Below are 23,598 nucleotides of genomic sequence, written 5' to 3'. Positions count from 1 at the left end.
GCTTTAGTTATGAGCAACTTAACAGCCATGATAAAATAACAGCACCATCAAGGAAGTGAGCTATCTTGAAGACCTGAAAGGACATCCGTACAACTGCCACAATGACATAAAAGAAGTAGCATGCATGCAAAAGTACCTCTGGAGTCACAAGCAAGAAATTAGGTCAAGAAGAGGCTCTTTCAGAGGTCTCTAAAGCACGGATATGGTCACACAGCATTGTGCTCGAGCACCTCCTTGGTCCACAGCAAATTCTGGGGTGTCCCTAGCTGTGACTAGAAGAAGTCGACAAATAAAATGAGAAAATCTCACATGAGAGGTTAAAATAAAATGATCTGTAGAAAAATCATCCCCATTCCCAATTCCTACTAGGTAGGATAGGGCCTTACTTTTTCTTTTGGCCTCCCATCCAACAGCTTTCTGAGTTGCCACAAGGCCTGTATGATGCCTTGGGATTGATAGAAAATTCTCCTCTTGTCTCCCACAGTGAAGATCTGGTTCTGCACATGACTCCCTCCTTTAGTTGCATCCTCATTTGGGTTGGCTGCACATCACAGGTTGTTCCCCAGCTGTGCAGTGCTCCGTTACTTTCCTGGAAGGTGCAAATGCCTCAGTCCACAGCAAAGTAAAACAGGCATTTCCCTCCTGCTCCCATGCCCTTTTGAGGAACAATGAATACCACCAGCTACAGATGCTAACCTGTCAATCTGGGAGTGTTGAGAAGCATCCTAGAGCCAGTATCTTGTCATCTGGGTCACCCGTAGCTAAATCTCAGAGCATGTCTCTGTGGCTCTGCCAGCTGCTGCATGCTCCACTCCATCCCCTGGGTGATCAATACAACCCCTGTGTAGCTTTAGGGACAGGAGCAAATCTTTTACTCCAGTGTTTTGTGAGCCAACCCTGAGGAAAAATTGAGTATGAACTACTGTGCCATTTCCTTTCCTCAGGATCTTCTGGCGTGCAGGCAAAAGTTTACCAATATCCCTGTGGGAAGTATGATCCCAGAAATTTTCTGTCACTACTGTTGGTTTCTACTCTTCTATGGAAAACCAGAAGGGCTTGACCTGCCAGAAGGCTGGGAATCCCAATCCCAGTTCCCTGTGCCCCTGAGGAGTGCTCCCAGGGACAATGTTCTCCAGTAGCTCCGAGAAATTCCCATACCACAGGTATGCCAGGCACAAGTGTTGTTGGTAGCCAACAGCATCCCACAAAATTGAACCATGAAATAAGTAACCCAAAACCTCTTATGAAGGCTGAACACTCGCATGCAAAAGGAAAAGAACTCTTAATGTGACACCTAACAGTGGCAATTCTGGAAACAGTCAGTTAAGTAGAAGCTGCAGAACAAGTTATATCTGAAAGTAATTAAGTGACCTGAGCCTTGAGAACAATGGTTGGGATTGAATGTGGTAGCAACCTAGAGTATTGCAAATTCCTGTTATGCCGATTTCCCCCATCATATCAAAGCTGTGGAGACCCTCTCTAACCAAGAAAGGAGATGTGAAAATACAGACAGTCCTTGGTTCGGCAACTTGGTCAATAAACTGTTCCATTTGCAGGTAGTGATGCACACATACATGTTGTTACAAGGCTCCTTTCCATTCTGGAGTGCCGCAAATGCCTCTATAAAGCAGTGTCTCTCACATTCTATAGGTCTGTAGAGCATTGCCTCCACCCTAAACACTACATACAAATATAACTGTTTCTCCTATTTCTTCATATTTTTGTAGAAGCCTGGAAAGGAACTGAAATGGGTCTACCCATCATGACCTGTTCCTACCCTCCTTTATTTGATTAATTAGTTCATCGGACCATTCTGAAGCCTGCCTGTGAACTCCTACTGATAACTTACAAGCAGCCAGTGACTTGTGGAATCATCAAATTAAAAAAGCCCTGGCAAACTCCCTTTTCCTGCTGCCCTCCAAGAAAGGACCTGTTGGCATGCTCCTGGCACAGAGCAGCAATTAGAACTGGTCACATTTTCTAATAATTTTATGTGTGCTTAGAACATTTTCCATCAGAAAATGCCATTTAATCAAAAGGCAAGCTTGGCTGTAGGATGATGTCGGTTTCAAGGACATTTTATAATTGAGAAAATAAAAAATGAAACCCTTTCATAAAGACAGAACAGGAAAAATGGCCTCAAGTTGTGCCAGGAGAGGTTTAGATTGGACATTAGGAAAAATTTATTTGCCAAAAGGGTGGCGAAGCATTGGCATGGGCTGCCAAAGGAAGTGCTGGAGTCTCCATCCCTAGAGGGGATCAAAAAACATGTAAATGTGGCACTTCAGGACATGGTTTAATAGGCATGACGGTGTTAGGCTGACAGTTGGACTTGAGGATCTTAGTGGTCTTTTCCAACTTTAATGATTCTATGATTATATGACTATTTCAAACAAACCTTTTTGAGATGTAAATTTTTCACAGAAAGGGTCATTGGGCACTGGAACAGGCTGCCCAGGGAGGTGGTTACGTCACCTTCCCTGGAGGTGTTTAAGGCACAGGTGGACGAGGTGCTAAGGGGCATGGTTTCGAGTTTGATAGGAATGGTTGGACTTGATGATCCAGTAGGTCTCTTCCAACCTGGTTATTCTATGATTCTATGATTCTTTTGAAATTATTTGTGTCTCAGATATTCAATACTGAACAAACTGCAGCCCAGCTGGCAAGAGCACATCTTGAATTTTCCTTTAATTGAAACTTTGTTTGACAGATCCAAACTGAAATTGTTAAAAATATTTTGTTTCCTTTTTTTTTTTTGAGGGAACAGCCAAAATGCAATATTTTGCTCTGTTTCAAGCCAGAAACAGATGTTCAGATTTTAATAATTACTTACCACATAGGAAGACCCATTCCCAGATCTTTTATACTTCACTGCTCTGTAGAAAAATTCTCCTTGGCTCCATGAAAAACGGATCTCCTGAGTCCCTCTGTGTTGAATAATCTACCCTTGGAAGCACACACTCTTATTTTTCTGCAGTGAAGATCATGATCCTGAAGCTGAAGGGTTAGACACTCTAGCAGACTGATGCACAGATGCCTTCCTGATACTGTAAGGGAAAAAGAGGACAGGTAAAACACTTAGAGCCAACACAGATGTGGTGGCACAAAGGAGAAAGCAGAGCATGTCCAGACTAATCTTGGTTAGGTCTTAAGACAGGCAGGGACACGGATGGGAAAGAAAGAGCAAATAGGGTGAGCTTCTCCATCAGTGGAAAATGTAAAGGGGGAATCAGGCTTCTCCCAACCCAAAACACATCTTGAGGTAGCATCAGCTGACCGTATTCAGGAACAGCAAGGGAAGCACCAAGAAGGCTCACTAGGCCAGGATTTGGCTTGGCTTCCCTGTGTCTCCAGGAATATTTACTTCTGCCTGGGAAAGACTACCCAGTGCATGCAATGGCAGAGGCTCTTTGCTTGCTGTCGTATAACTTCCACAAATTTACCCTACCCTAGAGACTCCACAAGTTCAAAAAGGAGGATCTAGCCTCTCTAGTAGGGGTCTGAGAATGATCTGAATCCTTTGATTATGTCCTTCTCCACATATACTCTTCTTATTCCCTGGTCTCCCTTCACAGACACTGCTCGCACACACCTGGAACAAAAACAGAAGCTCAGAGAAACAAGACTTCAGTGCTGGTCAATGTGGCTCACACTTAACAGAGCTGAGGCTTTGTGGCACTGAGGACGCAGTGTAGCAGCTCCACACTGGTGATCTCAGAAGAGAAGCTGCAGGCACCAAGACACAGACTCCCTCTGTGCAGCGCATGCTGCCCAAGCCCTTGGGTCCCATTGCGTTCTAACATCACTCTTCTGAAGATTAGATTAGACGCTCTCAGCCGACCTGGCTCTGCAAAGTCAACAGGCAGCAGTCTTTCTCCTGCCTTCTTGATCTTGCCAGACTGAACTTCAAACACTTGCAATTGTTTTCTAAGCTCTCATGTTGCTCAAGAGCTAGTTCAGCATCCTTAGACATGAGATGAAGATCATGTCTGTATCTCTGGAGCCTGTACTGCAGCAGAACATTGAGCTCCTGTTGGACTCATTCAGGGAAAGTGACTCCTGACAACCAGCTTCAGCCCAGGAGGGCTAATCTCTGCTAATTCCTGCAGCAGTTAACAGAGAGAAATCAGAGCCTCCTGACAATAATTCAGAGCAAGAGATTCATCCTCTGAAGTAGTGTTGAAGGGCTGTGATTCTCTCCTGGCTAGAGAGGAAGATGTATATACTCTATTGTGCTCTAATTGGGTTCTGTGTGTCTGCAGCACCACCAAAGTCCCACATTCAAATGTACTTTCAGACTGCTCCTTCCACCACAGGTGCCTGGACCTTCATATTCCAGCCATTTCTGCATCTCAAAGTTGCCTCTGCACCACTGCACTTGCTTGGAGATGAGTGGGAGCAGCTGGTTAGGAACCCATTCTGTAATTCCCATGCCACAGTGACACTGGCATGTTGAGGAAGGCACTGAAGCGCTACCATCACTTGTCATCATCCAGGGCTTGTTGGCTGGGAGGCAGCTTAGGAAGGTCCCTTCAGCTGAAGGCACTCTGCATGCTGCTGCTCTTAATTTACTTCAGCACCAGGCACAAGCATTTGGGAGGGACTCAGGGCAGGGTGTAACAGGTCAAAGTGGAGTATCTTCCAAGAACCAAGCTGCAGGGTGATGGCTATTGCCCAGAGGTTCTTTTAAGATTGCATACTTGTTTTCTTTGGCAGGGGAGTTCTCTTGAAAATTAATTTCCTGTTATTTTCACTTCTTCCTTTATCCATCAGCACAAATTAACTTTTCTTCATTATTCTTTGGCTTTCCTCACCACACACACTGCTGGCCAGCTTATTCATCTGGAATCTGCCATTTGCTAACTGATCTGATTAGAGTTAATTACTAATTATTTGTATTACTACAACCCTGATGTTATACGCACCATGGGAATATAATTTATTTACAGCATAATATCAATCAGATGTATAAATTAAAATGTTCACATTTAATATGAGCCCATTTTCTGTTTTCAGTTGTTTGAGTTGCCAGGTTTGGAGGAGTAGAAAACCTGTTGTTCCAGGCTGTTGTGCAGTGAGACATGGGCAGTTTTCCCAAGTCAGGTGGAGGAATGGGGCTCAGAATTCCCTGATGTGGTTACCTTTAAGAAGAATTCTTTCTGGAATTATTTTTATCAAGAAAAGATGTGACTGTACACCATTTAAGTTCTACCATGTCTAGAAGCAAATAGTTTAACTACATGGCCTATGGAGAACCACCTCTTTGTGTTCTATCTGACCTCGACGACAGCTGGGTTTTCTGCTGGAAATAGAAATGCAAGGCAGTCCCTTTGTGGCCTCTCCTTGCCATTCATCATTCTTCATATCCCTGGGATGTCTTCCCTCAGGCATTTTTTCCCCAGTTGAAGAGATATACGCAGTTAGCTTATTCTTTGTGTACAAGCTGGTCTGTAGCTTCATTTCCATTTCTGTGCCATTTCTTGAGAGGTGAACAGCACTGCAGGCACTAGATGAGATGTAGGACGCATCACCGACACGTACATTGCATGAAAGACAATAAGCCTCAAGGAAGCCCAGTTTTCATTGATGCTTTTCATGGAATCATAGAATTATAGAATGATATGGGTTGGAAGGGAGCTTAAAGATGATCCATTTCCAACTCCCCTGCCACAGAGGCAAAGTCAGCTCTTGAAGTCCTGTGCATGATTTAACTGTTGATACTGAGCAACGCCTCAGTCAAAATAGAAGCAATTAGATAATTAAAAACATGCCCTTTTCAGGAAATAAATGAAGGAAATCGAAGACATTTACAAAAGTATCTTTTGGCTATTTTACTCTCCTGCGAGAAACTGGGTGCAGTAGTTAGTGCTCTAAGATAAATGTAACACTTTGTGAAAAGGGACATAATACCAGTCTCCTGAGCAGCAAATGTCACACACTGGGCTATGCTGGGATTGGAGAGCCTGAGAAGGTCTCTAGGGTCCAAGCTTTCCCACACTGCTGACTGTTGTGGCTGCTGCCCATTCTTTCCTGGAATGCTGACTGTACCTCCCTGGCGAGGCTGTGCTTGGGAAGGGCACCAGAGCTGAGAAAGGCCCTGGGAAAGGGCAAGGGATAAGCTCTTCTCCAGAGATTTTTCCAGAAGTCTCCAGAGCATCCCTTTTCCAACGCATGAGATGCTCTGTGGCAAGGAAAAGTGCCCATTAGTCCAATGTATGAGGTACTGCAAGGTTCCCATTAGGGCCTTTGACCTACTCATCCTCCAGCCGCCCCTCCAGGGGCTGGTGGTGTCCTGTAAATCCCCTGACATGTCCTTAGCCCCACTCAAGGTCTAATGCCTCAGCCTGTGCCTGCAGGGCATGTTGCCTTCCCTCTGGCAAGGACTGAAACCCAATTAAATGCCTCTGGGCGATCAAGACTGAAGTAAACCTTTTCCTGTGGGTCACATTGTGTTGCAGTCAGTGCATGTGATTCATCTCCTGCGTGGGAGCTAAGGACACAAACCGACCTAGTTTGGAAACTGGTCCCTCTCTCCAGGCAACTACAGTCCCTTGCTTTTTACTGTGACTTCTCCAGTACGATGATCTCCACCGTCACCTTCTACCTGCCCTATGTAAGTGTCTCTATCACGGCTATTACTGCAGCAACACAGCACTAAAAAAATCTACCAAAATTCACATCACAGCCAAAGACAAAGGATAAAGGAAAAGAAATGTCCTATTTTGAAAGAAATCCCTTTTTGAACTCCTATAGCTATCAAGGGATGAAAAATATTGCGAAAAAAATTGCAGGTCAGCCACAAAACTTGGTTTGAACTCTGAGCTTGCAATTTTGTGCCTGTTCTGGAATGTCTTACAGTCAAAGAAGATTTTTAAAGTAGAACTGGCTGCTGGCTCCCCTAAAACTAATTCTGGGTTTATTATGATGCCATCAAACCTACAATAGTTTCGGATGCTTTTCTAATTGTCCTCTGAATTAAAAAATCAAGCAAAAGCAATCACAGACTCATAAAAGTCTTTGGTGTCACTAAAAATACATCCTCCTGAACACAAGTAACAAGAGAAAGGTTCATCCCATTTTGCTGTTTATGTCAGCCTTGAAGAGCTGAGCACTGCACTGTTTCCTTTCTGGTTTGTGCCCATGGGGAACTGGAAGAGCAGGCAGGTAAGCCAGAGGACTGCTAAGGAAACTGTCTGGGATGAGAGGAGGAATGTGCAGTCGAATTCACAATTGACCATGGGCTTTCCAAATGTGAGCCCAGGAGGGAAAACAGACCGCTGGCCCTTATCTTCTAGCTGTCAACTTTGAGGAGTATTTACATCTCTGTAAGGGATACCACAGCTCAGTCCCATGTGGTATTAGCATCTCATATAGCAGTCCACAAGTTATTTACAGAACAGATGGTGAACAGCTTATTCCTTGTACATGTTATCCCAGTAGCCACAGTTTTACAGGGTATCTCCAGGTTTCATAGCCCTGGGTTCTGCCAGACAGCTGGGAATCCATCTCCAAAAACCCATCCCATCTTGGCACTGCAGTGTTTCAGGGCAGCACCGTGCCTCCACAGCACCTCCAGTACAACCAAATCCTTTAAGGATAAGCCCCACTGAGGAAAGAGAGAAAGATTCTGTATTCCATGACTGAGAACAACCCTGAGTTAGGCTCCAATCCACCATCACCCCACTGTCATGTGCTTAACCCCATCTCCACTCATCAGCTCTGTCCTTCTTCCTCACAGCAAGGCAACTGAGTTGGTTGGCAAGTTACAGATCACAGCAAATAAGAGTCCTCAGCCACTCCACTATCTTCTAGCAGGTTGCATGATGGATTAAAAACTTATTCTTCTGACAAAGATTGTAATGAGAAGAGAAAATGGCACTGCATTAATCCATTCCTCTGACAAGGGTTGCGATGAAGCTTTCATGGCTGCTGTGTTCATGCTGCAGGTCTGTACTCCTTGCTAGTATTAGTGAAGGGAAAGAAAACAACAGCTGCATCTTCTTTGGAACAACACAAATTTCTGGTTTGTTTTGCCAGGAAGGGAATGTAAATATCTACAAATCTCTTCCCACAGAATTGTGGAAATGCTCCTGCTGAGCAGCTGAAAGTCACTGATGTACTAGCAAAACAAAGGAAATACAAACAAACTCCATAGAGGAACCATGCAGCATCTATCAAGCCTACATAAGAAGCTCTGTTTGCCAGAGACCCACTTTTCTGATTGCTTTGCGATGTCATAAAATTATATGACTCAGTGAGTGACATCATCTTTCCCTGCTGTCTCCCTGCTTGGATTGAGGAGCTGGCATCTCTTGTTTTCTGCAGCTCTCTTTCCATCACTATAGCTCATTACACACCACAAGTTACAACTGCAGCTGAGCTGCCAGCTCCTCTCCCCCTGCCCATCCACCACAGAAGATCCAGGCACAAGACCTGCCTGTGACATCCTCCAAGCTGTAGCCAACACAGTTCATGGCAGGATGAACTGTAATGCTTCCTAACAATGCTTTTTGGACCTAAAGCCATTAGAGCAGGAGCTAAAGCAGGTTCCCAGCTTCTCCTGGGAATCTTAGAATCACAGAGTGGTTTGGGTTGGAAGGGACCTTGAAGTCCACCCAGTTCCAACTCCTCTGCCTTGGGCAGGGACACCTTCCACTGGATCAGGTTGATCAAAGCATCATCCAACCTCACCTTGAATAAGACAGCCTTTGCAATACTCTGTCCCCATCTGCACCCAGTTTGCTGAGAGAGAAATGTGGAAACTCATCCCTTCCAGAGGACTTCCACTGACAGTTTGCTTAGGGAGTTATCAAATCTACATAACCAGATGAATACCGATTTACCTTTATTGCATATTGCGCTGTTCATGTCTATTGATGAAAACGACTACGGAACAATACCAGGTAATGAATATATTGAACTGAGCAGAGGATACATCTGGAATGTATAACTAGATTCTGCTTTGACTGTTCAATTTTTCTGAACAAGCGTGGGAGTGCAGTACGCATTCACCATGTACAATAGAACTAATACCAAGAACTGTCTGTTTGCAACATTTGTTACCTCTGGAGAATTTAAAAATTGAGTGAAGGGAAATGTACTTTTGTTTGTAGAGTGTCAGCTGAGCCCTTATGAATTTCAAAAAGTCAGACACAGGCAGGATCAGAAATATCAGCAGCATCTCCTGCTTCTTTCCATATCTTGTTCTTTTCTTCAGAACTGAGGGTTTTTTTCTTTCTTCCTTTGTGGTGGTTGTTTTCTTCTACTGTTGCTGATGTGAGTTGCATCAGCAAGAAAGCTTTGAATTCCCCAACACGGAGTTTAGATAGTGAAACATTCAAACCATGATACCTGTAAGATAAAAGTGCTTGGAAAGAAATAGTTTGCTCCATGCAAGTGTGCATCAACTGTGATATCTTCTTTTCTTTGGTTTTCAGAGTTGTTTTTGTGTCTTTGGATAAAAAAATAATGTTCCTCTGTTATGAAAACCAAGTGTTTATGTACATGGAAACCTCCTCCCAAGTAACAAGTGATAGGACATGAGGGAAAGGTTTCAAGTTGCACCAAGGAGTTTTAGATTGGATATTATGAAAAAATTCTTTACTGAAAGAGTGGTGCAGTATTGGAACAGGCTGTCCAGCCAAAGCAGTAATTCCCACAGCCCCAGCCTGAAGAAGGGATGAAGAGGAGGCTTTGTGGGCCATGCTCACAGGAGGATAAAGAGAAAAAAGGAGAGGGGATGATAAGGACCAGGGGCAAAGCCTGCACACTGTCCTTGGGCCAAGCACCACAGTGCCTTTAAACACTCCAGAGTATTTAAGAGTCCCTTCCAGCCCAAACCGTTCTATGACTATCTCCAGATTTGCTTACACATGGTAGTAGATACAGTATAAATACTATAGACAGTGGGGTTTGTACCAGTATGACTCCAATCACCAACATGGAGTACTAGAGGCTCCTTTGCGCTTGTCTCAATTTGGATGAGGCAAAACACACATCAGGCCGTGCTGAACATGGCCAAAGTAAGCTCAGGCCTGCTGCTAAAATCCCTGCATAGCAATTGCTATGCTCTGGTTCCAGCTCTCTTCCCTGCCTTTTGTCTCACGCCTTCATCTTGCCAATGTTAAACCCAAAGGTTGGGTGCTCTGCCACACACCCACCTGTGAGAAACACACATCAATGTAATAGAAATAAGAAACGTCACTTTGCCAATGGATTTGAATCTGATCAATTAAGAACCCAAGTTATCATTATTTAGGAAAAACAGACAAGCAAACAAAGAATTTAGAGTAAAACATCTATTATCAGCCACAAGGAGAGCTGTCTTTCTCTCCAGCCACCACCTCTGTGGTGAAAACAGCAAGGAGCCGTAGCATCCCTAATCCTGAATGCCACACACTCCAATACTGAAACAGCTCACATTTGCAGAGGACTGAAATGCTCATTTTTATCTCCAGGCACTTGTGCTAAGTGTTTTTACTTTTCAAGATAATGGCTATTTATCCTTTTTTCTAAAAGTCCAGTCACTGGTGGTGATCTTCTCTTATCTCTTAGGACACACAGGATTTGCTTGAAAGTGATAAGGCTACAGAGAAATCGATTTATTCTCTTGAAATATTCTATCTTTCTGGATATATATGTATGTATTTTTAGTTAATGAAACAAAACATACAAAGTTAGTTAAAAATTCAGCTAACAGCAATATATGGTTTTGCGCAGAGACAGAGCTTTTCAGCTCCTGCCAATTAGCACATCTCTGCCTCTGATGAAGCAGTTTAAACCGGCCGAAAAAATCACCCAAAAAGTGTCATTTAATTTTCTAACTTCATTTTAAGGTACAAATGGGAGTCTCTTGTTAGGTTATTTCATTTTATATTAAAATGCTAAAGGAGTCTAATGAGTCACGTTTTTAAAAATGTATGGCTGCAACAATTCCTGAGACATGGAGATTTGGTTTTATCTTGATTCTTCATGCTTCACTTCTTAAAGGACAAAAAAAAAAAAAAAAAAAGAAAAAGACATAGGGAAATAACCTCAGCTGTAGTCCTGTGTTCAGCTTTGGAGTCAGCACAGGGAGGACATGGATCTGTTAGAGCAAGTCCAGAGGAGGCCACAAAGATGATCTGAGGGCTGGAGCACCTCCCCTACAAGGACAGGCTGATAGAGTTGGGCTCGTTCAGCCTGGAGAAGAGAAGGCTCTGGGGAGACCTTAGAACAGCCTTCCAGTATTGAAAGGGGCTACAAGGAAAGCTGGGGAGGGGAATGGTCCTAATGTGAAAGAAGGGAGATTTGCAATGAGATCTTAGGAAGAAATGTTTTCCTGTGAGGGTGAGGAGGCACTGGCCCAGGTTGCCCAGAGCAGTCATGGATGCCCCATCCCTGGAGGTGTTTGAGGCCAGGCTGGATGAGGCTTTGATCACCCTGAAGCAGTGGAAGGTGTCCCTGCCCATGGCAGGGGGGCTGGAACTGGATGATCTTTAAGGTCTCTTCCAACCCAACCCATTCTATGATTCTACAATTCTATGAAATTAAGTTATTGAGAATAGAGCTTGAAGTGAAGATTAACAAAAAACACATGCTAAGCAACGTAAGCAGAGCATGGCAAAGAGACTGTCAAAGTTGTCTTTTGTGATCCTTTAAATTAAAAAAAGAGAAATTTTTGCATCCTTACCTATTTCTTCTCTGTTTTTATTTCCCAAACTTCCACCAAGTTTTTCTCAGCCTTGGAGCAGCCAAGTAATCCTATTCTCAGTATTAGACAAATCTTCAAAGTTTAGATACTTGAATTCATACATGATTTTGCTGCTTCAAACTGCATGAAAGTCTGCAAATCCCTCTGCTAACTCAGACATGGCAGCGGGGAGTGTGGACAGAAGCACCCACCACGAATTCCGTGTGCTTGGTGCTGTGCATGTGTTTGGTAGAGACCATATCTTCCTCTAAATAGACAGGAAAATCAAAATAGTGATGGATCCAAGGATTCAGTACCCCAGCATTGTAAAGAGGGCTTGGAGGCATCAGTAACAATACACTCTTCAGAAGTACGAAGTTTGAAAGTGCAGCCTCATTCCCTGCAGGAGGCTGATTCAAGTAATACCCAATGACACCTTTGTCTGATTTCCTGCAGTGAAAAGCAACCAGGTCTCTGATTGCTGTGGGGACTTACAGGTGCATCTCCCTTCCCAGCAGTATTTTTAATACTTCCTTTGTACATTAGAGTCATAAGAAGTCCTTCAAGAGGCTACCTGGATGAGGTCCCCAGCTGGCCTGCAAACCTTCTTGCAGGCATTTCCAGGAGCGTGTAGAGGTCTCCTTTGATACATAGACACCCTGAGGCTCCAGTCTGCATAGAATCACTAAGGTTGGAAAAGACCTCTAAGATCATCAAGTCCAACTATCAGCCCAACACCACCATGCATACTAAACCATGTCCCAAAATGCCATTTCTACGTGCCTTCTGAACACCTGCAGAGATGGAGACTCCACCACTGCCCTGGGCAGCCTCTTCCAATGCTTCACCATTCTTTCAGTAAAGAAATTTTTCCTAATATCCAGTCTAAACCTCTCCTGGCACAACTTGAAGCCATTTCCTCTCATCCTATCACTTTTTACTTGGGAGAAGAGACCAGCACTCACCTCACTACAGCCTCCTTTCATGGAGCTGTAGAGAGTGATGTAGTCTTCTCTTAGCCTCCTCTTCTCCAGGCTAAACAATCCCAGTTCCCTCAGTCATTCTTGTAAGACTTGTAAGTCTCAGGAGCCGGGAAAATAGAGACTCCAAAGTCACTCAGGTGCTGCTGTAAAACATCACTGCAATGTTGTCCTCTTCTGCCTTACTACTCACATGCAACACAAACAAACATGCTGTGACAAATTCCAGGCAAACTAATTCCACTATCAATAAATCAATAAAGCAGATTGTGAACATATTCGTATTCCCCTACCTTTCTCTGACCAAAGGCCGTAAAGGTCTGATTGTGCAGTCAGTTGAGGAGCTGCTCTGCTACTTAGTTTCTCAGTATTGCTGCCAAGAAAGCAAGCAGAACTGCAGTGGTTTTGTTTGGACCATGCCTTTGTGATGCCAAGAGAGACTGAAAATCTGCTAAAACTCACTCACAGGAAAGTTATATCAAATTTCCATCTCTGATGATACCTGTGTGATGAATCCAGCTGCATGGAAAGGATGTTTGGCTGATAATTACTGTGAGAAGACAAGGGCCAAACAGAGCTGGCTCACACACTAGGTGAGGAGGTGAGAATGTCTCCGATAACGTAGTCTAGCTGGAGTCCTGCCAGGCTTTCATCTGGGTTGTAACAGCTGCCATACGTGAACACGGCAAGGAGTAGACCCTATGTCAGAGTCACTAAAGCAGGCATAACACTTCAGAAAGAAGACATTAACTACTGTGCATCAGTAGCACTGTAAAGAGTTGTGGCAGATAGGGGTGGGTAGGGGAGGATATTCCCAAGCGAGGACAGCAACCCCCAAGCATAGGGCTTGGAACTGGATGATCTTAAATGTCCCTTCAAACCCAAATTAAGCTTCTTATGACAACTTCTCTTTGCTGAATAGGTTAAAATGAGGAGAACCCTGCACTGACCTCCATCACACCATATCCATCTGCCTCTGACTGATTCACAGGATAAGCCATCCATTACTCCTCACCTGTGAGAAGAGGAAGCTATTGAGCACAAACTCCTCTCATCCCTGACTGAGGCCACCTGTATGAGACAGATCCTCTCCATCTAATGTGTTTACATCTCTGTAAGCTGGCTGGACCTCTTATAAGTGGTTAGAATGGACCCCATCATTCAGATTTGACCCAGCCCATCTGATCAAGCTACAGGGGAATCTGAATAGCAAAAGCAATTAACTCCAACTTGAACACCAGCTCCAGTCTCCAGCACTGCTGCAAGATGCTTGCCCTCTAATGTCTCCTCTATGGCTAGCATTTCTCTTTCCCTAAGCTGCCTATCCAGAAATTTTGGCAGCCCACTGGCAAGGAGAAAGGGTTGTAACACACAAGGACATTTCATTAAATAAGATGGGCAAAACTGACCGTCTTTTGGCAAAAAAAACCCACAGAGTATAAAGTTCTTGAAAGATGAACATACCTACTTGCCGTGCAGCCATTACATCTGGCCATAGAATCATAAGTAAGGTCAGAAAAGACCTCTAAGATCATCCAGTCCATCCATCAACACAACACTAACATGCCTACTAAATCATGTCCCAAAATGTCAAGTCCACACATTTTTTTTTAACACCTCCAGGTATGCAGACTGTACTACTTCTCTGGGCAGCCTGTGCCAATGCTTTACCGCTCTTTCAGTAAAGAAATTTTTCCTAATACCCAATCTAAACCTCCTCTAGCACAACTTGAGGCCATTTCCTCTGGTCACAGAAGACCGCAGGCAGCAACAATAAGGAGGTTGGGAAGCTGCTCTATTGAAGCAGCCACGCCTAGCATCAGTGTCTGAGCTGCTGCATTCAAACACATCAGTCTTCTTCACCTTTTTAAACACTGCCAGTCAAAAGAAGAACATCACAAGAGGACAAAAGAACACATTGGAATAGGTCAGGTTAACAACAGATTTCCAGGGAAAGCTGGGAAAAAAGACACGGTCAGAGGTGAACTTAAAGAAGCCTGAATAGTAACAGAGGAGCATGTGTACTCACCAAGCCTCCCTGCACTGCTTATCTTGCATCAGACAGGTGGGCAGCGTGCATCGATCAGGGTATTACTTCTGAACACGCTGTGATCTTCCCTGTGCTGTCTTATCAACCAGCAGGCAGTGAGGGAGCAGATTACCTGTAAAGCATTACAAAAGGAAATCCTTATTGACAGCCTTAAGAAAGTCTCTTTAAGGCTGGCTTCCCACTGTCACTGCTAATATGTTGGGCTTGGCTTTATTTTGAGCAGGTAGCAAAGGTTAAGATGGCAAGAAGCTGTATTTAACACCTTGGTTCCCATCAAAGTGAGCATCTTCATCTGTATTTTTCTGGTTCACCCACTCTAGGAGACTAAGGACAGCTATGAACTGAAGGCCAGTCACACGAGTTGTTTACTTATACTGCAGTAACCACCCATCATCCCCAGCCCAATGCCCCTGGGTGCTCAGTTATATAAAAACATATCTCTGAATTTGCGCTTTCCATAAAACAACTGGTTTCATTTTGGTTGCTTTCCATTTTTGGTGAGCATGAAACAGGTCAGATCATGATTCTGCTGCCTAGCTAAGCCAGTCTCCTGATGCATCTGTCTGATTGTCAGTTTGTAGGTTACCTGACAAAATCTTGCCTCCAGCTCACAGAGGAAGACTGTTAGATCTAAGTACACTGAATGATACCCTGCCCCAATTTCTCCCAGGGCTGTCACAAGAAAGTCATCAGCCCCAAGAGCCGAGGAGCAACCATTTCTGGGACTCATGAGTGGGGTTACTGCCCAGGAACATAGGAAGCATCAGCAGATGCAGAAGAAGAGCTCCTGGTGCCTTGGTGGGAGGTGTCCTGTAGGTCCTTAATATCAGGATTCTTGGACCTGGAGGATGCTGTCCTTCAAGGTATGTCACTTTCCCTTAGCTCCTTTGTCCTTCAAACTGCCTCCCATTAGTTTCTTTGTTCCCCTGCTCTGAGACACAGCTGGGAGTTTGGTTGCTGAGAAATTATTTCTTCTGCCTTCCCAGAGCAGCACAGTCTACCCATCAGCCTCAGAGGGTAGTAACATCTTGACAGTGCTGCAAAACCACAAGCAGAGTGAAAGGGATATATAATATCAATACAGAACAATGTTGCAGAAATCTCAATCCAAGATCCATTCTCTGAAGAATTAAAGAAGGGAATACAACTAGGCAAATCAATCTGGTTTTATGGCAAATAAGGATTGTCAAACAAACCTGATTTTCCTTGGTGATGATATTACAAGTCTGGTTGATAAAGGGAACTGTCCAGATGTAACAGGCTTAGATCTTCTAAGAGGTTTAGACTAAGTATCAAATGACATTTGGTTTTAAAAAATTTGTATTATATAGCATCAATAAAGCATGAACAAAACAAGTTAAGAAATGCCTACCTGACAGATATGAAGCAACAACCAGTCAGGGGAAATCAGCGTTAAACTGGAACAGCTCTACTGAGGTGGTACAAGGAGCAGGACTATGCCCAGAATGGTTTGCTGCTTTCAGCTGTGCTCTGGGAGTTGATGTAGATAAAATTGGCAAGTGACACAAATCCCAACAGCTCCACAGAGAGTGATGGGGATGAGGCTGCCATACAAAGACATCTGGGTCACTGAGGGAGTGGGGACCCCTCGCATAAAGTTGGCATGAATATACGAAATCACGTATCTGGCAAGAAGAAACACATAGAGCAGGGACTGTACCCCAAAATGGGGGGTGCAACAGCTGCAGGACTGAATGTGACCTTCCAGCAAGAGGATATGGCAAAGAGACACAATCCTTATCTACCAATAGACCACACATGACTTCTCATGCTGTGACAAGACCAGTCCTGAGATACTATAGAGCCTGCTGGCATCTGGAGATCAAGAAAGCACAGGAAAGTCAAAGATAGTGAGGGAAAAATGCCCCCTAAACTATCTAGGGGCTAAGGGACAGGGAGAGGAGTGCATTAGCAGACAGATTCAGACAGCTTGATCTCACCCTATGTACCCTCATTTCTTCTGAGCCCTGCCTTTCAGCTTCAAGGACTCCTCTTTCTTCCTGGTGGACAGCCAGAACGGTGAGCAAAGGCCATGACCACCCACAGCCAGCTCCTCTCGGCTGACACAGCCCTGGGACCATATGGAGTCTGCAGACCAGATCCAGTCTCTCTCACACCACATAGCTCCTTGCTGCAGGTAGGGAAGATCTGCAGACATTACTTGGAGTGTCTCGGTGATATTCAAGCCTCAGTAGTGCACTATGTCACACAATCAGGTCTGCAAATAATGGGCTGTGCTACCTCTTTCTAATTTGCTAACAGTAATCCTTCCAATTTGCAATTTTTCCCAAATGAGACACTTGCACGTCAATTGTCTTCTACCAATTACAGGATGGGTAGTACATGCCTTGAAAAAAGAGCATAAGCCTCTATCGGGATCATTAAAAGATAGCATTGTAATCTCACCCAAGCACTTTAGGTGCTTAACAAACCAAAAAGGGCACGATTTCCTTAAGGAAAGCTGCAAGAAGCTGCTAAATGTGTCTTTTAACTGAGCGTAGCCTGCCAAGGTGAGTTTAGCTGTGCTATCTTGAGACTGCCAGACTGAATTGCTTTGAAGATTTTGTTGCTTCTTCATTTTTGTTCCTTTTCTAAGGAAAAAAATAACAACAAAACCAACTAAAATAGAAGAAGAAATACAGTAAGGAGAGAGAAGGAAAACAGAAACTTGTAGCCCTTCACTAAGAGAGCTGCAACTCCTTGATAAAAATGCAGGCAGGAAGCTTTCTGGAGGATACACAACAGCATCACAAGCTTAGACTTTGCAAATTGTTAAGTGACCCTGAAGCCACACCATCCTGTCATCCAGCTTTTTGGTTTCACTTATCCAACACACTCCTCATATCTACGTGCCATTCAGAAAGTCTTTTCCCTGCCTCAAGGCCACAAAGAGAGTGGAAAAAAGGACCCTCTTACTGCAGGTAGCAGAACAGGCTGCAGGGTGGGTGGGATGCTGTGTGCTTGGGTCATCTTGCAACACAGAACCTGTCTGCTTTGGTTGTTTGCGATGTTGTTGCTCTTTTCTGCTAGGCAAAAACTCTGCTGTGAGGAGACATCTTCCTACACGGATGGACGTACTGGAGAGCAGCCTCCTCTCTTTTCCCAGCCCCTGCAGAGAACAAACCTTTAGGGTACCCATGTCTGAGGTGGATCTTCTGTAACACTGAGTAGACCTCACAGATGTAATACACGGCGCCTGGACCCTTTCCCTGACAGAGAAGATGTCATGGGGAAAATTAGGCCCTCTGTGCTCCTCTACAGAATTGGAACACTGTATGAATAGGGAAGCTGGTTATTGGTGCCTTTAAAAGGACAGGATGATTTTTCAGAGCATCATCCATGCATGGCTAGAGCTCATCTCACCAATGCGTGAGGCTCTGTGAGTCCTGCTGGTCCAGCTGCTCCCACAAGAACCTGCAGGTCAGCATGGCAATAACATTACAGTTCTTCTCCTTTGGGGTTCACCCGATGCAACAACAGATCCTTCCAATACTTAAAGTGGTTTACAGAAAAGCTGGGGAGTGGCTCTGTATCAGGGAGTGCAGGAATAGGATGAAGAGGAATGCTTTTAAGCTGAATGAGGGGAGATAGAGATTAGGAAGAACTGTTTTCCTGTGAGGGTCATGAGGCACTGGCACAGGTTGCCCAGAGAAGTCAGGGACGCTTTACCCCTGGAGATGTTCAAGGCCAGGTTGGATGGGGCTTTGAGCAACCTGATCCAGTGGAAGGTGTCCCTGCCCAAGGCAGGGGAGGGTGAAACTGAATGGGCTTTAAGATTCCTTCCAACCCCAACCATTCTATCACTCTAATGTGTTCACAGCAAATAAAGCTGAATGACCCCTCCAGCAGCACAAGTAATCACTGCTACAGACTGGCCCCAACGATGAAAATCACTTGGGGTGGCGCAAAGGAGGCTGAAATAAAGCCAGTGCAAGCGAAAGGAAAAAGAGGCACTATGCAGTCAAGCAGATTCTTTTCAGATATTTGAAAGTTAACCTCCTTGTCACAGAGCTGGGCAATAGAAAAGGTGAAAGAGCAGAAGAACTTCACTAACAAGAAGACTATGCCTACTTTATAGCAGCTCTTTTTACAGCACAACCAGGGCCAAGGCTCTTCAGGAAGCTTTCTGGTTTGGCCCTTCTTTGCCAGCTGCCTGTTTGGTAGCAAGCTGTCTCCCATCCATACCTTTTTCTCATTTCTCCCTCCAGCACCACGCTGCAGTCAGCATTACTTATGCAGGCCATGTTTTCCAGCAGACACCAACAATAGTTACTGTCTCAGGGAAGGCTAAATTGCAGTGGGATGTGTGGAAACAAACATGCTCCTGCCCTGCAGTAAGTATCACGTATCGCATCTTCATTATAATCAGGCCTTCATTGTTGGCGAAGAATGAACTCAGCACATTGGGGCATGTGTAGAAAACCTCTCTCTGGGTTATATGGGAGATCAAACAAGAGGATTTATTAATTAACAGTAGAAAGCTAACAGTTTCTTATCCCTGTCCGCTTATCTCACAGGCTGGGATGCAACTGGTTCTTCTTTCATCCAGCCAAGGGGAGTGAGGTTTGCCTCAGCACCCAAAGGCTGGAATATTCAGGAGATAATTTCATAGAATCATGGAATCATTTGGATTGAAAGACCTTTCAGATCACTGAATCCAACTGCACTTGTCTACTACTGAACCATATCTCTGAGCACATCATCCACCCATCTTTTAAATACCTCTGGGGATGGTGACTCAACCACTTCCTCGGCCAGCCTGTGTCAGTGCCCGAGAACCCTTTCAGTGAAGGATTTTTTTTCCTAATATCCAATCTAAATCTCCCCTTGTGCAACTTGAAGACGTTCTCTCTCATCCTGTCGCTTGTTACTTAGGAGAAGAGACCAACACTCAACTCACTACAACCTTTCAAATAGCTGTAGACAGTGATGAGATCTCCCCTCAGCCTCCTCTTCTCCAGACACAACAGCCCCAGATCCCTCAGACGCTCCTCATAACTCCTGTGCTCCAGGCCCTTCCCCAGCTCCATTGTCCTCTGGACAAGCTCTAGTGCCTCTATATCTTTCTTGTAGCAATGTGCCCAAAATTGAACACAGGATTTGAGGTACGGCCGTCAGGACTGGGATGGTAACAGAGCTGTCCACCAGCTAGTCTTTGGGTGAGAGATGCTGGAAACTAATTCCTAAGCCACACAGTGTGGAAAAGCTGTCTGTAGAGATGGCCAGGATGTTTTTCCTGCATTTGTGTCAACAGAAAAGGCAGCTGTACACTGCGATGTGGCAAGCTATGCCTGCGTTCTTTTAACCTGAAGCATTGCTTGGATTAAGTCTTCACTTTTTTTCATGCTTCTCATGAGAAAAAATAGCTGCCCTACAGCCAGCCCTTGCAGTTCTAAAGCACACGGCACAGATCTTCCCTCAGAAACCTAAAATGTACTGCTCCCAATGCTCAAACTAGATGTCATCCCTTACTTTCAAAATTCTGATTAAAAATTCATCACAGTGTTTACAGTGGAATATTTGAACATAACTATCACTGTAACCCAAGTCTCTTCTACTTTTACTCATTTCTTCCTCAGTTTTAAATCCATCCAACAGTATTCTCAATAGAAAAATTCTGTAGAGTCACATTGGAAATAAACATATTACATTTTCATAGAGGAAAAACAAGAGGGAAATTACCTTTGTTTACTTAATTCAGCCATCTCTACCTACGAATTCATAGAATCATAGAACAGTTTTGGTCAGAAGGGACCTTAAAGATCATTCAGTTCCAACCTCCTTGCCACGAGCACGATAAATCTGTCATGCATGAATATCTGAACACCTCTGAATTCCAAGAGCCTTTTAATGTACATTTCTCTTGCAAGTAGATCGCATTTATGAAACACAAATAAATGCACACATCAAAACCACTGCGGTTATTGACATTGAGCATGATTACTTGTGAAAAGACCCTGCAAATCTTCCTCCAATGTTTTTCGGTCCATTGGCCTAAGGGTCAGCCTAAATTTCGCGTTTGAAAATGATTTATAGGATGCTCACAGAAGCTAAAGCAAGCAGAGTGCTAATTAAGTGTCTGAACATCAGGTACAACTCAAAGCAACTGCAGCGCAGACTTTTTCTCTGCAATGGCCTAGTAACACTTCCTGAAAGCTCCAGATTCAGCCAAGCTAAAAGATATATTTCTGCCTTTTGTGTTGTTCTTAGCTGGCTGAGGTGGCAGGGGCTGTGCAAAACTGCAGCACGGGTAAAACTGAGTGATGCTCACCTATAATCACAAATGGCTACAACTGCTCCTGCACTATCGCAGATAGATTTCCCCTATCAGAAACAAATGGGATCTCTATAGGTATGAATTGTTATTAATAATACGGAGAAGTCTCATTGTACACCATAAGGGCTCATTTGATCATGTCAAAGACAGTGATGAAAGGAAGTACAGGGGGTTCTGAGCTCAGTGTGAATGGTGCACTTTAAATCACTAGATCAAATTAAATTTTAAGAGAAAAATGTTAGCATGCGCTTGGCCAGGATATCTGAGCTGGAGGGTTATTTACACAGTTTCTTTCTTTTAACAAGTAAGTTTTCTGAGTGAAACCAAGGAAAATATTCCCTGGAGAAACTCATTTGTAGTAGATCTTGGACACTAAAAAGAAAGAAAAAAAAAAGGAAGGAGGAGATCAATTGAGTCAAAGTGCATATTTTAATGGCCTAAATCACTCTCTGCAAACAGAACTGCCATCTCATGATCAAATCTGCATTTCATAGAATCATGGTATGGTTTGGATTGGCAGGGAGCTTAAAGCTCATCCAGTTCCAGCCCTCCTGCCATGGGCCAGAACACCTTCTATTGGATCAGGTTGCTCATAGTATCATCCTGCCTGGTCTTGAACATCTCCAGGGGTGGGGCACTCACAACTTCTTTGGGCAACCTGTTATTTGCTGGGTTTTTTTCAAGTCCATGTTTTAGAGTCCACTAAGTGCAAGACAAACATTTCTGTTATTCTAGATAAGCACCTAACTACCACAGAACACAAGCACCTCAGAAGTTTGACTTGAAGGACTCAAAAGAAAAAAAGAGAAAATATTAGAAATGTAAACCTCCAAGTATGGAAACTGTTTAAGCTGATTTCATTTCTTGAAGCTCAAGAGCTGCCCATCCTGACAAGTCAGGCATGAATGCCAGGAGATCTGTATGGATAATCAAGGAACACCTTGCAAACATCAAACATAAAAAGGAAGCTGGAAGGAGAGACTGGAAGGTATATAGAGACACTGTTTGACCATGAAAAGATGTTTAGGAAAATCAAATACCACCTGGAATTGAAACTGGCAAGGTTTGTCAAAGGCAACAAGGACTTCTGTCAGTACCTACATAAGCAAAAGGAAGATTAGGGGAAATGCAGGACTGCAGCTGAATGGGGTGGGGAACCCTGTGACACAGGACATGGAAAAGGGTGAGGTATTAAATGCCTTCTTCACCTTAGTCTTTATTAGTAAAATCAGCTTCAGAAACACCAGACCCTGGAGACAAAGGGGAAAGTCTGGTGAAAGGAAGTTGTATCCTTGGTGAAACTGGATCAGGTCAGGGAATACTTAAACGAAATGGAACTACATAAGACCATGGGCCCTGATGGAATGCACCCATAGATCTAGCTGATCATAGAACCATAGAATGGTTTGGGTTGGAAGGGACCTTAAAGATCATCCTGTTCTAATCCCCCTGCCATGGGCAGGGACACCTCCCACTGGATCAGGTGGCTCAAAGCCTTAAAAGTTCCCTCTGTATCAGTGTTTGAGAGAGCATTTGTTCAGGTCACACAGCACTAAGCACCCTGGTCATTTTATCAGTTGATACAGGACAGGGCTCCACTGTGCAATTTATCTGGTTGAATTTTCAATTGATCTTTATCACAGTTTGCTAAGGCACTTGAAAAAGCAAGTTGGAACTATTAAAAATGTCAAGCCAGTTTCTTTAAGTGAATCCAGCAAATACAACTGCCAGTCTCAGCATAAAAACATAACAACATGTTAAAATAGCAACATAGTCTCAAATGAGTCATATTCATTGAATTTTAGAACAATTTAGGTTGGAGGGGACCTCCAGAGGTCAGTTAGCCCATCCATCTGCTCAAAACATGTCTAATCAGATCAAGGGATGCTTGTCAACTCCTCATGCATACACATTAGAGTCTGTTTTCTAAAGCCTTTTCTACTCCCTAATTTATTTGTTCATTACCAAGGAGAAGGCAGACACTTATCCCTATTATTTACAAGAGGAAACTGAGGAAATTTGAAAGAAACACAGTTTGTCTGGTCAGAGCTATAAACTAAACACAGGCTCTCCCCATGGTTTTAAGGATTATATCAGTATCAGGCTGTTCTGGATCAGCCTTACAAGATGATTGGTGAGCATAAATGGAACTTGACATGGAGCGGATACAATGACACTGGAGATGCTCTCCAGTCCTACACCTTCTATGTGTCTATCATTGACTCCCAGTACAAGGCCAAACACTCATAGTGACCAGAGAAGACAAGGGAGCAGAAAAACCAAACATGAGACTTTTATTTGATCAGAGCATCTCCCTTAGATGCTGTTAACCACTAAGTGGGGGCCTCAAGCACAGAGGAATGAGACAGGAACAACCAGCACTGTGATCACATGCAGCAATCCAGCCTCCATCTGCTCCAGAAGAACCCAAGGTCATTAGCTAACATTGTCAAGGTTGTTATTGAGCTATTTTCTTTGGTTGGTAATGCCAGTTCACCTCACCTCAAAGACAGACTGAAAAATGAATGGATCAAGACAAGGAAAACAGTGACCCAGGCATTTCAGTTCTCTAACAGTGTCTTGCAAGCCACGACAGAAA

At 43.9% G+C, this 23,598-nt stretch overlaps 1 protein-coding gene across 1 annotated transcript in view; it reads left to right on the top strand.

The window, feature by feature from the left end:
* Positions 1 to 13,653, top strand: part of SYNDIG1 (synapse differentiation inducing 1) — a 103,191-nt gene extending 89,538 nt beyond the window's left edge. The window contains exon 4 of the mRNA XM_069850375.1: positions 13,574 to 13,653. Coding sequence (XP_069706476.1) covers positions 13,574 to 13,600 — 27 coding nt within the window. The 3' untranslated portion in view covers positions 13,601 to 13,653. The remainder of the gene's footprint in view (positions 1 to 13,573) is intronic.
* Positions 13,654 to 23,598: the final 9,945 nt, after the last annotated feature.

Source organism: Phaenicophaeus curvirostris, chromosome 2, assembly GCF_032191515.1.
Source record: "Phaenicophaeus curvirostris isolate KB17595 chromosome 2, BPBGC_Pcur_1.0, whole genome shotgun sequence".
Classification (NCBI taxonomy): domain Eukaryota; kingdom Metazoa; phylum Chordata; class Aves; order Cuculiformes; family Cuculidae; genus Phaenicophaeus; species Phaenicophaeus curvirostris.
This window is presented reverse-complemented; position numbering and strand designations above follow the sequence as displayed.